The sequence below is a fragment of the Pinus tabuliformis genome, chromosome 5_1, assembly GCF_031772625.1.
Source record: "Pinus tabuliformis cultivar Carrire ecotype Pingquan chromosome 5_1, CPIR1, whole genome shotgun sequence".
Taxonomy (NCBI): domain Eukaryota; kingdom Viridiplantae; phylum Streptophyta; class Pinopsida; order Pinales; family Pinaceae; genus Pinus; species Pinus tabuliformis.
This window is the reverse complement of record NC_142305.1, coordinates 136,107,322-136,126,086: the sequence shown is the minus strand read 5'-3', so window position 1 is coordinate 136,126,086 and position 18,765 is coordinate 136,107,322. Positions and strand designations below refer to the sequence as shown.

General features: G+C 37.2%; 1 protein-coding gene and 1 pseudogene across 2 annotated transcripts; both read left to right on the top strand.

Annotated features, from left to right (window-relative positions):
• Positions 1–7,780: 7,780 nt before the first annotated feature.
• On the top strand, positions 7,781–11,839 carry LOC149163798 (protein NEN4-like). 2 transcript variants are annotated; one of them, XM_089430805.1, is made up of 6 exons: positions 7,781–8,191; positions 8,367–8,524; positions 9,699–9,745; positions 9,880–9,943; positions 10,532–11,042; positions 11,478–11,839. In XM_089430805.1, the coding sequence occupies exons 1-5, from the start codon at positions 7,927–7,929 to the stop codon at positions 10,637–10,639; spliced, it is 642 nt and encodes a 213-aa protein (XP_089286931.1). In that variant the 5' UTR covers positions 7,781–7,926; the 3' UTR covers positions 10,640–11,042; positions 11,478–11,839. The 2 variants fall into 2 exon arrangements, with proteins under 2 accessions (XP_089286931.1, XP_089286932.1); XM_089430806.1 differs by lacking the exon at positions 10,532–11,042.
• Positions 11,840–13,621: 1,782 nt separating this feature from the next.
• LOC149163797 (transmembrane 9 superfamily member 11 pseudogene) lies at positions 13,622–15,414 on the top strand (annotated as a pseudogene).
• Positions 15,415–18,765: the final 3,351 nt, after the last annotated feature.

Sequence of the window (18,765 nt, the reverse complement as noted above, 5' to 3'; positions counted from 1 at the left end):
CTTCAAAACAGACAGACAGAGAAACGACAAGGCATGACCCTACCCGATACAATAGCATAGGTGTCAGGGCATGAGACTAGCAATCGGTGAGCCCAGCCATTCACCTGTCATGGCCACCAAACAAGGCCATCAAAATCCAAGTAACAGAGCCATGAAAATAAATTGAAGACAGTGCCAAGGATTTAAGGCGAGTTCACTTACCAGAGGAGCCGAGCCTTGCAAACAGAGGAAGGAAGCCGCGGACCAAGGTCACAGTCACAGAGCACCCACTGCTCACAAGGAGCAAGAATAATCAGTAACAGTAGAAAACGAAGCAGAAGCTTAAAACATGGAAGGAGAGCTTACCTTTGCTCGAATTCTGGATGAAAGCTTTGAGTCGAGCCACCCCACGACCATGACCCGCAACAGAACGATCAGCTTACAATCAAACAACGAGACGAAAACCTTGAAGGCAAAAGCATAGTCGAAACCACACAACGACAAATAAATTTACAGAGCCGAGGCAACCCCGGAGTATTGCTGGAGTAGCGCTTGCAAAGCCACAGGATAGGCAGCCAACATAGGACAAACACTGAGGGTTTCATACCCATGAAGCCGAGCTTCGAATTGACACATAGAACTGAAAAACAAAGGAACATTGCAGCCACAGCCGAGCCATACGACCGGGGGAAAGAAGAGACCAACGTACAACTAACCACAACCATTACCAGAATTTGCTGATTGAAACCCTCACGGAAAACCATCCCGAGAACAGGATAGCTGAAGCCCTCGAGGAGCAGCAACCCGAACCAGAAACAGAAACATCACCTCGACAGAGCAGCAGAGCACCGTAACAACGACATAATGACCGAGATTAGGGTTTCTTTTGCATAGTGAAGAGGCGGGAGAAGCAAGACCCGAGGACAGGACAGTTGTCCTCACACCATTAAATCACCAGTACCATGCCATAAAACCAATCAACAATAAAATCATCCATGCAATCACCCAATTAATGATATGTCGTAAGTGATCAGGGCTGGTCCCATCAATTTTGGTATCATAGCAGGTTAGGGTTAATTTGTTTTTTTTTTACAAAATGGAAGTCGGAAGAAGAGGTCGTGGTAGGGCTATTCGAAGAGTAGTAGATGAAGGATTGAGAGAAGAGATTAGGATCCTAAATGCCCGTTTGGCAGCAGTAGAAGCAGGAAGGAGAAGGGATCTGGAAGGAGGAGATGACAGTGAGGAAGAAGTTGCAATTACGACAGATGGATTAGATGAGGAAGGACTTGAAATCAGAATTTTAAGGTCAGTTTTATTGGCTAGTAGTAAGCCAAAGCCTGAGATTTCAAACTATGATGGTAGTTTGTCCACAGAAGTGTTTTTGGATTGGATCAGTGAGTTAGACAAATACTTTGAATGTGAGGAGATCAGCGAAGATAGAAAAGTTAAATTCGCTGCCACCAAATTAAAAGGACATGCGGCCTTATGGTGGGACAGTGTCCAAGCAGAGAGGAGAAGATCAAATAATTTACCTATTAAAAAGTGGACCAGAATGGTCGCCAAAATGAAGGACAAGTTTTTGCCCAAAGATTACCAGATTGCTCTATATCAGCAGGTGCAGAATTTGAAACTGAGAGGAATGACTGTGAAAGAATATATTGAAGAATTTTATCGGGTGAATCCGAGAGTAGGTTACGTTGAAGACACCCCAGAAAAAACAAGGAGGTTTGTAAATGGCCTAAGGCTAGAGATATTAGACGAGATAAGTATTCTTTTTCCAAAGACCATAGAGGAAGCATACCAGAGTGCCTTGAAGGTAGAAGAAAAGATCGCTAGGAAGCAAAATGCCAGAAGAGGACGTGGATCTGGCAGAGGGAATGGACAATCCTTTGGCAGAGGTAGGACTGCCAACAATAGTGAAGAAGGCAACAGTTCAAAGACCTCAGGGATAACAGAAAAGGAAGGTAGCACTAGGGGAGGAAGGCCATACCAGTGAGGAAGGGGTAATGGCAGAGGCAGAGGAGCTGCCTACTAGTGTTACAAGTGCCACAAGTGGGGGCATAGGTCCTTTGAGTGTCCTGAAGGTGAACAGGCTAGACAAAGAGGAGCATATGTTGCTCAAACAGAGGAAGCAGAGGCACCACCCCAAGAGGTAGAGAATGTATCGGAGACAGGAGAGGCCTTAGTCTTAAATAAGGTACTGCTAAAACCGACAAAGGAGACAACTGACCAAACCCAGAGAAAGGCATTATTCCAGACTGTGTGTAAGTCACATGGAAAATGCTGCAAATTGATTATAGACAGTGGAAGCATTGATAATCTGGTTGCAACAAAGATGGTGGAGAAATTGGGTTTGAAAAGGTTAAAGCACCCAACTCCCTATAAGGTGTCCTGGTTACAGAAAGGACATCAACTGCTAGTTGATGAGCAGTGTGAGGTGGAATTCTATATTAGAAAGTATAGGGACAAGGTGACTTGTGATATCATGCCCATGGACGTGTGTCATATTCTACTAGGTAGACCATGGCAGTATGACCGAAAAGTTGTTCATGACGGAAAAACAAATTGCTAAAAGTTTGTCAAGGATGGGATTAAGCATACACTAGTTCCCATCAAGGAAGAAGAAGCATTAGAGACTAGTGGAACAAAAGCGCTGCTGATGGGGGGAAAAGAATTTTTAAAACAGATTGAAGACAATGAGATAAAGTATGCCGCTATAAGGAGACCAAGAGCAGTGCTGTTGCATACTGAAATTTCTGACTTACCTGAAGAAATCCAGGATTTGTTGCAGGAATTCAACGACATTGTGGTGGATGATTTACTAGATAAGTTACCACCAAAGCGAAGTATCAGTCATCACATAGATTTCATCCCTGGAGCTAGTTTACCAAACAAAGATGCTTACCGGATGAGTCCTAAGGACAACGAAGAGATCAGGAAGCAGGTACAAGAATTGTTGGACAAAGGATTGATATGGGAAAGTTTAAGTCCCTGTGTAGTTCCAATAGTTTTAGCTCCCAAGAAAGGAGGTGAGTGGCGGATGTGTACAGATTCAAGAGCAATAAATAAAATTACTATCAGGTACATGTTTCCATTGCCATGAATGGATGACATGATGAACTGCTTGAGTGGAGCAACATATTTTTCAAAGATAGATCTAAAGAGCGGATACCACCAGATTAGAATAAGAGAAGGGGACGAATGGAAAACAACTTTCAAAACCAATGAAGGTCTGTATGAATGGTTGGTGATGCCATTTGGGTTGAGTAACGCCCCTAGCACTTTCATGCGCCTAATGAACGAGATGTTGAAGGAGTTCATTGGAAAATTTGTGATTGTATATCTTGACGATATACTGATTTTCAGTAAGACCAAGGAAGAACATTTTCGACACGTTAGATATGTTTTGGAGAAGTTACAACAAAATAAGTTGCTGATAAATTTAAAAAAATGTTCTTTCTTTCAGAAGGAGTTAGTCTATTTGGGTTTTGTGATTGCAGAAAATGAGCTGAAAATGGACCTAGAAAAAGTTGCAGCTATAATCAGCTGGCCATCCCCTAAGAGTCTGTTCGAAGTTCGGAGTTTTCACGGGTTGGCAAGTTTCTATCACAAGTTTATAAAGAATTTTAGTGGAATCTGTGCACCCATGTTGGATACCATCAAAAAGGCAAGTTAGCCTTTCCAGTGGACTGAAGTTGCAGAGAAGAGTTTCTAGATATTGAAGAAGAAGATCACTGAAAGGCCAATTTTGAGGTGCCTGATTTTATCAAACTTTTCCAAGTTCATTGTGATGCCAGTGGTATAGCCATTGGAGCTGTACTCAGCTAGGAGGACAAACCAATAGCTTACTTCAGTGAAAAATTAAATGAAAGCAGACAAAAATACACGTCTTACGATAAGGAATTTTATGCCGTCGTCCAAGCATTGAAGCATTGGAGACATTATTTGTTGGGTAATGAGTTTGTCTTGTTTTCTAATAATTCTGCATTACAGTATGTTATGCAGTAGCATAAGCTGAATCATAAACACGCAAAATGGGTAGAGTACTTGCAGAGTTTTACATTCGTATTGAAGCATATCAGTGGTCAAGCCAACAAGATAGCAAATGCATTAAGCAGAAGAGTTTTATTCTTATAGGAGAGCACAATACAAGTGTTGGGTTTTGAACACCTGAAGGACTTGTATCAAACAGATGCAGATTTCAAGGAGGCTTATGAAGCCTACCAAAATCCCTTGTTGAGGAATAATAGTCCATGGCTGGACTATAACTTACAAGAGGAGCAGTTATTCAAGGGAGGAAAACTGTGTGTTCCATAATGTTCGATGATGGAGAACATCATCTGGGAAAAACATAGTGGAGGTCTAGCTGGACATTTCGGCATTGATAAGACCTTGGATCAGCTCAGTCATTTTTACTACTGGACGAAGATGCAGAGAGACGTGAAATGATATGTAACCAGGTGTAAAATGTGTCAGTTGGCAAAAGGGCACAATCAGAACACGGGGTTGTATACACCCTTGCCTATTCCAAACAAACCGTGGGACTCAGTCAGTCTGGACTTTGTCTTGGGTCTGCCAAAAACACAACGGGGTTTTGAATCCATCATGGTGGTGGTGGACCGTTTCTCCAAGATGGCACACTTCATCCCTTGCAGGAAAACCAGTGACGCTACCCATGTAGCACACTTGTTTTTCACTAAAATTGTCAGACTGCACGGCTTACCCAAGTCCATTGTTTCTGACAGGGATGTGAAATTCACAGGACATTTTTGGCACACCTTGTGGAAAAAGTTGGACACAAAGTTAAACTTCAGCTCTGCTTATCACCCACAGACCGATGGGCAGACGGAGGTGGTGAACAGGAGTTTAGGAAACCTGCTACGGAGTCTAGTTGGGGAAAATTTATGAATATGGGATCGTGTACTTGCCCAAGTGGAATTTTCTTACAACAATTCACCAAATCGAAGCACGGGAAGTAGTCCTTTCCAGATCTTGTATGGAATGCATCCCCGAGGAGTGCATGAGTTACGAGATTTGGGACAGTTAGAAAGAAGAAGTGCTGACAGGGAAGATTTCGCAAGAGCAATTAACGACCTACATGAGCAGGTGAAGTCAAAATTACAGGACAACAATCAAAGGTACAAACAAAAAGCAGATCTAAAAAGACGGGAGGTACAATTTAATGTAGGGGATCAAGTCCTAGCACATCTACGCAAAGAAAGATTCCCTAAGGGCGAATACAATAAGTTGAAGTTTAAGAAAATTGGACCTTGCAAGATTCTACGTAAGTTTTCTGCAAATGCCTATGAGTTGCAATTGCCTCCACGTATAGGAATATCGCCCATCTTTAATGTGGCAGATTTATTCCCATACACTGCCAGTCCTGAATGGGACAGTTTGACGCAGCAAAATCGGGATACCCAGGAAGAGAGTAGTTCGTGGATGAGACAAATGCCTTCAGCTCAGCCACTTGAGATCGAAGGAATCCTCGATACACAGGTGGCCAGGCAGACTCGAAGAAAAGAGTACCTACAATACCTCATCAAGTGGAAGAACCGTCCCATTGAGGATAGTTCATGGCTTGATGCAGGTTAGATACAACGTGCAGAGTATTCTATCGAGGAGCTCATGGACCGGAGCCATGAATTTTCATCTACCTCGGGACCCTGATGCAGGAGCATCCAGCTAAGGGAGGTCATGGCTAGAGTATTTTTCTTTGCAGACAGAAGGAGTTTCATTTAATTTTTTTTTAAATTTCATTTAAATTTCTAGTTAACAACATTTAGGACCTTATGTTAAGTTTAAGTTTGTTTCAGCCAACTGTTTATTTTTATTCACTGTTCTTTTTATTTTTTGTTTCAAATTAACTTTAGAATATAAACAAGGATGAACAATTATCAATGAATAACTAAAATGTAACTACAGACAGTTTAAATAACTGTACAGTGATATTTAAGAGAAAAGGAAAAAGCCACTGTAATCATCCATCATAGTATTTGAATAAAAAAGAAGCATGCAATCATTTTAAAGCAAGAAAATCTGAGTCTATATATTTGCAGCTTAAAGTTATTTAATCAAGTTCATCTACCCATTTCCTAATAGTGACAGAGAGCAGGCATTATCACAGAGGCAAGAAGAAAACACGGTCGAGTTCCATAGAACAACAGAGAGGGTTTGCAGAAGAGTCATGTACAACAAATATCTACAGGTACCAACAGAACTCGTAACATTTCCATTTACCATTTACTTTTCAAAAATCTTTGCGTATATATAGATATCAAAAATTTGCAGTGAAAGATATAGTTATAAAAATACAGACAAGCTACGAAACAAAGGTCCTCCGTAACAGTGCCAAGTACAACTACGAATTCACCATAGAGCCGACATAAATATAGTTTCATAAGTTAACAGCCCAGAGGCATAAATACACAAGAACCATGAAACAATGAGATTGAAGCCACAACCCTCGACAACAGAAGACTACTAGCAGCAAATGCTTCGAAACAGACAGACAAAGAAACGACAAGGCACGACCCTACCGGATACAAGAGTGTAGGTGTCAGGGCACGAGACCAGCAATCGGTGAGCCCAGCCATTCACTTGTCGTGGCTACCAAACAAGGCGATCAGAATCCAAGTAACAGAGCCATGAAAAGGAATTGAAGACAGTGCCAAGGATTTAAGGCGAGTTCACTTACTAGAAGAGCTGAGCCTTGCAAACGGAGGAAGGAAGCGGCGGACCAAGGTCACAGTCGCAGAGCACCAATTGCTCACAAGGAGCAAGAATAATCAGTAACAGTAGAAAACGAAGCAGAAGCATAAAACATGGAAGAAGAGCTTACCTCTGCTCAAATGTTGGATGAAAGCTGAGAGTCGAGCCACCCCACGACCATGACCTGCAACAGAACGATGAGCTTACAATGAAACAGTGAGATGAAAACCTTGAAGGCAAAAGCATAATCGAAACCACAGAACGACAAATAAATTTACAGAGCCGAGGCAACCTAGGAGTATAGCTGAAGTAGCGCCTGCAGAGCCACAAGATAGGTGGCCAACACAGGACAAAAGTCGAGGGTTTCATACCCGCGAAGCCGAGCTTCGAATCGACACACAGAACCGAAAAACAGAGGAGCATTGAAGCCACAGCTAAGCCATACAGCCGGGGGAAAGAAGAGACCAGCGTACAGCTAACCATAACCATTACCAAAACTTGCTGACAGAAACCCTCATGGAAAACCATCCCGAGAACAGGATAGCCGAAGCCCTCGAGGAGCAGCAACCTGAACCAGAAGCAGAGACCTCACCTCGACGGAGCAGCGAAGCACCAGAACAATGACAGAATGACCGAGAATAGGGTTTCTTTGGCATAGTGAAGAGGCGAGAGAAGCGAGACCCAAGGACATGACAATTGTCCTCACACCATTAAATCATCAGTACCGCGCCATAAAACCAATCAACAATAAAATCATCCACACAATCACCCAATTAATAATATGCCGTAAGTGATCAGCGCTGGTCCCATCAATTATCATTAATGTTAAATTACTTTTATAAATATGTTTAATAACAATATATTAGGGATCTTCTAACTTTATCATTTCTTCAAAATAAAGAAAATAAGTTTTCATTTTCTATAGCAAAAGGAATTTTAATTTAAGATATTCTCAGCGTTTATCACGAGATATTATGAGCTTTCTTAATCAACTATCACATATTTTACTTTAAGCTTCCACATGAAGCTTTCCTTTGAAGGCTTTATCTTTTCATTTTACTTTTATAAGTGAAGCTGCTTCTCTATGAAGTTTTGGCACATTTATACTCTGTTCTCAGATTGCACAATTCAGATTGGACCATTCTGGCATTTTCTCAGATTGCATGGCCTTGAGATTTTTGTTAAAAATCTAAGCGAGAGTTTTAATTTAAAGGTTTGAACTTTGAAGGATTTCCGATGGCGGTGGATCCGTGTGAGATAGTTTTCTTTGATTTGGAAAGAATACAATTTGGACAGAAATGGATGATAATAGAATTTGGTGCTATTCTGCTTTGTCCTCAAAAACTCGTAGAGCTCCATGAGTTCTGCACTCCTATCAGACCGAACGATCTCTCTCTGGTTTCCGAAACAAGCGTCAAATGTAAAGGCATTACTCCCGGGGAGGTGGCCTCCGCACCCAAATTTGAAGAAGTGGCGGATAAGATTTATGAAATGTTGAACGGTAATTTTTTATTTTAAATTTTCTGGTAGTTTACTCCACAGCTTTAGAAGGAACTAATTTTTCTTTCATATTTCAATTTTTATGGAATTACATCATACTTCAATGTTGTTTTCATAAGAAGGAATTTCGCATTTTCTAGCGGTTGAATTAAGTTTTGTGTTTTGGTTGAGTCCAGATAGATCATGGGCGGGGCACAATATTTTGAGCGCTGATTGCAAGTGGATTCGTGAGGCGTTTGAAGATATCGGGCGGTCGGCCCCCAAGCCAAAGCATTGTTTCGACTCTTATAAATTGTTGGACCAGAAGTTCAGAAGTAGAGCCGGTGACATGAAGGTTACAGTCCCTTTTCGTTTTTAGATCATTTTAATGGTGTTTGGAGAAATTTTTGGAGGGAGTAGAACATGCTCCTTGTGCAAGCAGAGAAGTTCATGAACCCAGACTTCGGTATTGTATTGGTGAATTTTAGTGGAATTAGAGTAATTTAAGAGTAATTTAATAGTAAGTTATGGGAATTGAGCTGATTTTGATGAGGTTTGGAAAAATAGGTGAAAAATGGATTGTATAGTCATTGGGAGGGTAGCACAAGATTTGAACCAAGACTTCCAGTTTCGTGACTTAAGGGGAGGGTAGCACAAGATTTGGACCCAAGACTTTCGGTTCGGTGAGATTTATGGGGAGGGTAGCACAAAATTTGAACCAAGACTTCCACTTGAGTACCCCATGCAGACCATGCTGTAAAATATTTGAACCCACGGCGACTGCCACTTGAGCTACCCCATGCAGACCATGCTGTAAAAATATTGAAATGTGAAGAGTTGTAAAAACATTGAAAATATTAAAAAAATAAGATGGTTTTTCTAAAACTATTTTTGTTGGCTAAGAGCTTGTTTTTTTAGATGTAAGGGAGTCTCAGATCTAAAGTACATACTCTGCCTCTTTATGAACTACTCTGTTTATTCTAAGTGGTATGATTTTGCTTTAATAATGATAAAAGTCATTCTACATTGATAGATAGCAACTAATTATAACCATCTCTACTACTACTATCACAAATTAAATTATATAAAATTTCCACCTATATTAAAATGAAAGCATTTCTTTTTTGAAAAATACAAATAACAAAATGTTTAAATTCATTAATAGTGATAACTATTAAATGATGAAAAGATAAATTATAATATAAAAAATCATAAACCGAAAAACCATGCTGCAAATAAAAATAGATAGATATAATAGATATAAACTTACAATTTATTAGTAAATTATTATCCTAATAAAACCTTAAACCATTAATATAAACAGTAAAAGTATGTTGAAAATAAAAATATTTGATTTACATAAAGTTATCTCGGATTGTACTCAGTTACTATTATTTCAAATTCAAAATCAAAATTAAAATCAAATACTGCTTTGAAGATTAAATTAATTATATAACTTTATTTGACCTTTTTTAAAGCAATATATAGTTAAACTTTTATAAAATTTAATAAATGTCTAACTGTGTCAGATGGCTACCTTGGCAAATTATTTTGGGCTCGGAAGTCAACAACACAGGTAATGGAAATATGTTTATCTTGTAATCCCCTTTTTCTCTTGCACCTCTATTTCAATTTTGTATTCATTTGTACAAAATATCATATATCATTTTATGTTTCACTAATTTAGAAATTTACTTTTGCATGTGACAGAAGCCTAGCTGATGTTCGGATGAACATAGAAATCCTGAAAAATTGCGCAACTGTATTGTTTTTAGTAAGTATGCACTCTTACCTATATATAATTGTAGAAAAAGTTTTAGTAAAAAATGTGTATGTATATTTACGTGAGTGCATGATGTGTTGGTTGGGGCGGTTGGTTTTCGCACCCCAGCCACGTTGGATTCCTGCGGGAGCTGCACGTTGCTGCTGCAGCATTTCGATGTTGACGTATGTGTTTCGATGATGACTTATTCTGCTCGATGATTACGTTATTCTGCTCGCTTCTGTTATAAATATTGTATGATGAATCTGCTCGCTTCGGCGATATATGATGTATTATGATTCTTCAACGGGGATTCTCTCCCCCACTGAAAAAAAATATAGTTAAGAGTCAGCCGGTTTGGTATTAAGATAATTCACACTTATATTTAAGAGTATTTTTTTCAGTCAAATGTTATTATATAACGATAATGTTCAAAACATCATAATTCATTTAGCAGGAAATTAAACTTCAGTGGAAAAACCACCAAGATAAACCAATTGATCAAAAAACCACCCATTATAGTTGTTGTCCTAATGATTTTAATTTGTTTTTCTGGTTTGGAGAGGAATTGGAGTTGAGTGGTTTACTTGTTTATTTCAGGAAGATTCAAGCATTCCCAATGTTCTACCAGCTCCAATTTTACCTACACCTGTTATATCAGAGTTATATCAGAGTCTCCAGGTGCTTCCACAAGCACATATCCCATGAAAAGAAAGGCTGAAGATTTTCTGGAACACCATGAGATATCTCCATTTTCCCCGGAAATTTTGGAGGATGAAAATCTTGGTATGTTAAAAGATCCTTCCACATTTTCCCTGAAAAATGTATTATCTCAATGGGGAACTCCGAAATTGACGCTGTTGCATACCCTTCCATTCCGAATGTGTTCTAGTAACATGAAGATACGCTATCATGGGATATTTGTTGACCCCTCTAGCAAAGGCAAACAACGGTTGTCATTTGTTGTGGAACCATCTTCACAAACTTGTAACATTCTCAAGGATTATGACGACATTGCACATAATTTGTTCTCAAGCTATAATGATAAGGCTGAGTGGAAGCCTTTGGTGAAAGATCGCCCACAAGACACCATCCGTAACATTCGGATAAAGTGAGTATTAATTTAGTTAATTTTTTTAAATTTCAAAAATGTACTCTAATGATTAGGTGGGGAGGTTTGATTTTATAAATTGGGTTGACATAATTATATATGTTTGAGAAATTCTACTTTTCCATAATAAATTTCCTGTTCCTGTGCAAAAATAGCTTTTACAGTAGGCAGTGGCTAACCAGCCTGCCATAGGGCATTAAATGCCCGGGGAGATGCAGGCTGGATAGCCCACTAACACGCGAATTCCTATTTCTTATTTAATGCCCAGTTTCCGAATTCGTGTGTTAGCAGTTATCCAGCCTGCATCTCCCCAGACATTTAATGTCCTATGGCAGGCTGGTTAGCGCTGCCTTGTACATGTGAATGGTGACAAATTCTGTCAGAGCTATACCGTGGCGTGTTATAATTTATAATTTTTTCGGTTTGGTTATACAGCATTGCAACTGCAGTTTCTGGGGAGACAACAACATATTCTACTAAATTGTACATGAGAGATTCAAACGGAACTACCACAAGGTTTGCTGCTGAAACTGTGGACATTAATGAACTCAATAAGCTATTGGTTTCTGGAAGGTTAGTTGATGCAGAGTATAATTTCGAGATCTATGATGTCGAGCGAAAGGCAGGGATCTGCCTTGTTGCCACAAAACTAACTGTGGGCGGAACTGTTCAGTAAAGTCATAGTAAAATACTAAAAGTGATGTAAAGCTAATTACAAAGACGAAATATCTTTATACGTGTCTAATATTTACAACTCTGTTAGAGCAGTCTGGGTCATGACGATTTGAATACTGGATTTTTTTTATGTATAATATTTTATTATTTTGCTATCTTCATTTCCATTAATATGAAGCATTTTTTTGTTATTTTAATTAAATTGATTAATTAAGAAAAATGTTATATGCATATGTGTCATATGACATGAATTATTGTTTTTTTTTGGGTATGTGGTGTTATTAAAATTGTAACAAAACTTATTTAAAGATTAGTATGGCATATAAATTTAAGGGCTAAGAAATACCAATATGCATCAATCCATAATAAGTCTCAAAATATTTGTTTAATTATATGTTTCATGTTGCTCAAATTAAAAATTAAACATATAAAATTTTAAAAATATGGAATAAGATTCTTAACCATGGAGATTTACCCCATTTTACTATGGAAATCCTTAATTTGTAAATAGGCTTTGTTATACTACCATGGACCAATACCATGATTTATCAATACCACATGCCCAAAACCGTAACTCACTTCATATAACTTTAGTTCATATGCTTTTTTTAAAATTAATCAATTTAATTAAAAAGACAAAAAGAGCATAACTACATTAGAGATAAATATCAACCTTTGATTTGTGTATATTACTAAGACTATTTTGTGGAAGATAACTCCCTATTATCCACCTAATAATTATTGACAATTAAATTAATATTCTAAAAGCCATATTCCAAAGTAGACATATCTATCCGCTTAATTAAAAGTCTCCAAAGTCTCCATTAAAAATTCTATCAAACTATGATAAGCATAAAAAACATAGCTTTATGATACATGTCACATTGCTTGAAAAAAAAAAAAAACCTAACTTCAGATCTATCAAGCACTAGAGGGATCAAATCTCAAACTTCTTTTTTGAGTGCAAAATATGAGGAAATATTTGCACCTAGAGAAATTTCATCCTCTAGATCCCGAGTTAAGATGGATCTAAGTTGGTTTAATAATCAATATATAATTATTTTATTTTATCTTTATTTTTATGTAATTTCTCGTAGTCAACAAGTTTTAATATATATATATATATATATATATATATATAATGTAATTCAAAATGTTTAGATAACAAGGCATTAAAAAAATTGTTTATAAAGACAAATATATAACACAAGCATTATTGTCTCTTGGGGGAGAATTTCATTTTTGTCTCTCAAGAGGCAATAGTTGAGATTAAAGACATATCATCTTTATAGAGACAATATGTCTTTAATCCTAGCTATTGTTTCTCTAGAGACAATAAAAAAATACATTTAAATATAATACGATATCACTTTTCTCATTTTAGAGACAATATAAAACAATGAATCTAGAAAAATATCTCACCATTGAAATAAATCAGTGTAAAAAGTATTTAAGTAGTTCATGTTAGGACACAGTGAAATCGAACCACCAACCTCCTGCTTATAAGGTAGGTGCTCTTCCATTGAGCTAACACCCTTTAAAAAATTATGTGAGGAGTTATGGTAGTCCTTGAAATTGCATATATAGGCATTGGTTTAAAAAAATGCTCTACAAATAATGACATATTTTTTGTAAAATTTACAATCTATAAACTAACTCAAAATTCATATTACAGATCATCTTTGAAAAATATGGCTTGCGAAAAGCTCAAAGAGAAGTGCAAAAGCAATTGCTTGGGCATGGAGGACTTCATTACCTGACCATGCCAAGAAGATACCCAAATGAGCAGATCTAATAAAGGTATGTAAAGAATCAAACTCAAACGTGTAGATTAGGGTTGTGTTCTGGATACATGTTCACACAATAAACCCATTATCAATCACACGATTTTAGAATTAGGAGAGATGGATACAAGAGTGGGAGTCTGGGCAAGGTTTGGGATGTGGGTTTTGATTATGTTGGGCATATTAGGTAGCGCACAAAACACAAATGCATTCTATCTTTTATCAGTTATCCCCACTCATATACCGAGGGCTCAAATTTATGGGTAAAGGTCAATTCCCTTACCTCAACCAAGATAAAGTTTCCCTACAACTATTACAACCTTCCCTTTTGCAAAGCCTTAGATGATGTGAAGGACATGGCATAAAATCTTGGAGAGCTCCTCATGGGGGACAAGATCGAGAGCTCACTATATCTCTTCCCAATGATTCAATGAATCTAAAAGTTGAATCATAGGATCGATAATCTCTACCAGGTGAACCTGATGCTTGACAACCTTCCTACCATTCGGTATACAACAAAACAATTTCAACCTTCAGTGGACCAGGTTTCTAATAGGATTTCATGCACAAATATGATGGTGACAATGTTTCTAAGGCCATTGGGACAAGAGATGGCATTGATACAATGTCGGTCGACAACAAATATCGTAGGATGACCCTTAAATTCATGGTTGTGGGGTTTGAGGTTGTTCCTTGCAGTTACCAGCATAATATAGAGGCATCTTCAAATCTTAAAATGTATGGAAAGTATCCTACTGCCATTTACTACAACTTGTATGGGCGAGGACCTTATCAAGTTGTAAAGGAAGGACATCCAATTTCTTTCTCTTATGAAGTTGTCTTTGTGGAGAGTGATATTAGATGGCCATCAAGATGGGATGCATACTTGAAAATGGAAGGAGCTTGGGTAAATTGGTTTTCAATTCTCAACTTGCTCATGATCATTTATTTCCTTGCCGTTATTTTGCTTGTGATCTTCCTTCGAACTATAAGGTGATATCTAACCCATTATGAGGAGCTAGACAAGGAAGCTCAAATGAGTGAAGAACTGTCAGGATGGAAACTTGTTGTGAGTTATGTTTTTTGGTCCCTTGCTTACTCATATATTCACTGCATTATGCTGGGTGATTGAGTGAAGATATTGGGTATGGTGATAGTCACTATTTTGTTTACTTCCATTGGTTTCATGTTTCCATCATCTCGAGGAACTCTCATCACTGAAATGTTGTTTTCCTACCTTGTTCTTAGAGTTGCAATAGGTTATGTTGTTATAAGAATGGGGAGAACCATGAAGGGGGGATCATAGGGGTTGGAATTCAATCTCATGGAGTTTTTCATGCTCTTTCCCAAGCATTTCTTTCTTGATTCTCACGATGCTTAACTTCCTTTTGTGGGGAAGTCAAAGCACTGGAGCTATACTGATCTCTTTATTTATCATTCTTCTGGCCCTCTGGTTTTTTATTTCAATACCTATGACTCTTTTGGGTGGGTTTTTTGGAGCCAAGGCATCACATATTGAATATCCTATGTGTACCAATCATATTCCCAAAGAGATTCCACCCCAGAAGTATCCTTCTTGGTTGCTTGTTCTTGGTGCAGGAACACTTCCTTTCAACACTCTTTTCATTGAGCTCTTCTTCATCATGTCAAGCATCTGGTTGGGGTGGGTTTACTATGTTTTTGGATTTCTATTTATTGTGTTGATTCTCCTTGTAGTTGTTTATGCTGAGGTTTCTCTAGTTCTAACTTACATGCCCCTGTGTGTGGAAAACTGGAAGTGGTGGTGGAAAGAATTCTTTGCATATGTCTCTGTGTCAATTTATCTTTTTCTCTACTCATTAAACTATCTGGTGTTTTATCTAGTGGTCAGTGGTCCTCAAGCCATGGGATTGTCTAAAGTATATGTAATATGAAGTTGTCTGGAAGCCTCTTACATGTCTACAATGGGTTTAGGTAGTTGATGAGACCTAGACTCCCAGTTCTATGTTTTTCACATAAAGGTTTAGAATATGAATGATTTGATAGCAATTTTGTAAGACATGATAATATGATCTTTTGAAGCAGTTCCTTTAGAAAAAAAAAAACTAAAAATTCATGTCACTATAACTGTGAGTACAAAAATTGCATACAGAAGATTTTTTTTTTTTATTTTTAAATTAACTAGCTATTTTGACTAGTTTTTTTCAAATTTTTAATTAACTAACTCTTTCACTAATGGGAATTAAACCTAGTTAGAATACGTATAGAGTCCTCTATGAAGAAAAATAAAACAAACATAAGTACTCTGCCCTTACCATGGATATGTCAAACAAAATGTGGGGTCTATAAAGATACAATATAGACAAATTTGGGTTCTACATGTAAGTACTACTACATTTTCTCATAGCCACATCAAACTCCTTGTAATGAAAGAGGATATTTATAAGTCCTTTAGACTAGGAAATTCACAACATAACTAAGAAAGAATAAACACATCCATAACCTCTCAGACAAATACATGTAACTAGAATTTTGGGTTTATTACCCTCAAACATTATTTGTAATTTTAACATTGAAAAGGATTGATAAAAACTAGTGTATAGAAAATAAACAAATGATGGAGTATCAAAAAGATAGAAAAAAATTGAAAACACTGCCATAATAAATAAACAATAAGTAGTTCCATCCTTACAGTTCCAATATGTTTGCAAAAAAATTGTATAGTTCCTAAATACAGTAGCAACAACAAACTTGAATCTACAATGCCTTGTAGCTTGGGTTATTGCATGTTCTTGCATTATTCAATACTGCCAGTGTTGATAATTAGCTGGCTAAAATTATAGATACAATTTAAGGAATCATCGTAATACCATAACCTAATGAATTTGGAATACATGTTGCATATAGAACATTATGAGCTTCTCAAAATTCAAGAATCACCCAATATAAGAGAGAAATGAGGCATACCTGTCCAAGCCCACCATAAGTAGTTACTTGTCTGTAAATTAAATGTAGGTCTAATTCCTCCCCTCCAATGTCAGGCACTTTTCCAATGCAAAACGAATAGTTAGAAAGTAGGGAATATAACAAAATATATTTAGATATAGAATTATTTTCTTCCGCTCTACCTGTTCATGGACAGTAAATATACATATCAGGATAAATATTTCAATTAGGATTGACAGATCTCTAGCTTAAAATACAAACACCCATAAAGGTCAACTAGTGGATGACCCATATAAAAGTTGTCTAAATGTAACAATGACATGGGATGCTACAAAAAGTAAGTATGTGCAAGCAAAATATCAGGCCATGCCTCAATTAAGAAATGGATTGTCAAAGACATAATCTTCTAAAAGACAACAATTTATTTGAAACAAACTCAACAAAGATACAAATAATAACTTGTACATCAATACCAAAGGAATATAAAAGCATATGAACATAGCAGACATGTTTCTTAGAAATACCATAAAGGAAAAGAAATCAATACTATTAATTATCATTTTAAATAGACATTAATTTAGATAAATACTCATGCTTACCATAGAAACAAGACTGATTATCATAGCAGGTTCATTTCAACTAAATAATTCCCAAAACCTCAATACGGATGAGATTTAGATAAACAACAATGATGGTGGGAATATCCCATCCCCCCAAAAAATGTAGTCCATAACTAGCAAACAGTAGGTCAGATTTTTATTTCAGTGCTACTGACCAAATCTGAGTTGTAGTAATATGCTGCAAAATTTCAGATTACAAACGAAGGCAACTCATAACAATAGGATATAGCCCACATTTTAAGGTAAGACATTCCATATAGCTTAATTTACAGTGAAACGGAAATAAGTAAGACAACTATAAAGAACCAATTCACACAATCTACACTGCAAAACTGGAAGGAGGATCACTCCTAATATATCATGTGAGGATAAATGAGCAAATATCCAACAAAAATTGTAGTTGTTATATGCCCTAAGAACAAATAAAATGAGCCTCGAAAAGTGTGAAATTTGTCCATAAATGTAAGCTTCCCTCATAATCAAGTAATAAGAGTGTGTAAAGAGTGAGATATAAGCCTCAATGGGAAACAAAGAGTGGGTGTTATGGTCACCAAGTCAACAAGTAATCTCCAAGTAAAACCACCATAAAGCTAGGGTTTGAGCCCCTAGTATGTCTCCAAAAAACATGCTACTATCAAAACCATCCTCTATCTATATGCAAATTAACCCACATTTGTGTCTCTAAATGGCCTCCTCAAGTTAGCACATGGAATAAATGATGATCAAGTGAATCATCCATGTGCAAGCAATCATAAAAATAGGTCAAAGCTTTCAATCAAACTCAATTGTGATGTGTCAATTGATCCATCAACCTCTCATATGTGGATGCATCATGCAAGTAAATAAACAAATATGTAAGCAATGTCCCCTCAACCACACATGTGATCTAGAGAGATGAAAAGTGGATATAAGTACACCAAAGTGCCTTCAAATATGTGTTAATGAAGATCAGTGATGATGTGTCATCATGAGACAAATTTCAGGTGTACAATGTACCCTAAGAAACCACACATGTGGGATGTGAATGAACATCAAAATGCCATGCTTACAACCACCTCTAAATATGTGGAAAATATGAATCCCAATGTAGGTAGAGAAATAAATTGTAAATCATGTATATATCCATAAATAAAACTCCCACACTTGTGTCACCAAACACACACCAAAATTACCCTCAAACCATTAACAAGAAAAATCTTAGTGACCAGAATCAGTTGAAAAGTAAGCCCAAAAGAAGTGTAGAGATATATTATGCCCTAGGGAATATAGGGGATTGCCCAGTACCACTAGACATATCTCTGAGTCAACTTTCCAACCATGTATTACACTCTACAATTTAAGTTAGGTCATTAGGGAACGACCCCTCCAAATTTAGGTTACCAAAATTGTTGAAATAACGTTTTGGATGGGATCATATGTTGAGAAAGACTATTGTAATGCTCTAATGCCCTAAGGCGTTGTTGACAATGTTGAACCCTCCAAAATTAAGGGATATCCTCAATACGAAGTCCCAAATAGACCTCACATAGTTTGGTGTGAAAGTCCCATCCAGAATATGACCTGGTTACTGATGTAGTGGGTTTTAATGATGTGCCTTGGCTGCAATAACCCATAGAGTGATGTATAATGACTTTGGTGAGAAAAAGTGTGTGACCTTGTGGAAATTCAAATGCGATGCATGAATATTCTCACACACAAAAGGGAAAATGATTGAACCCC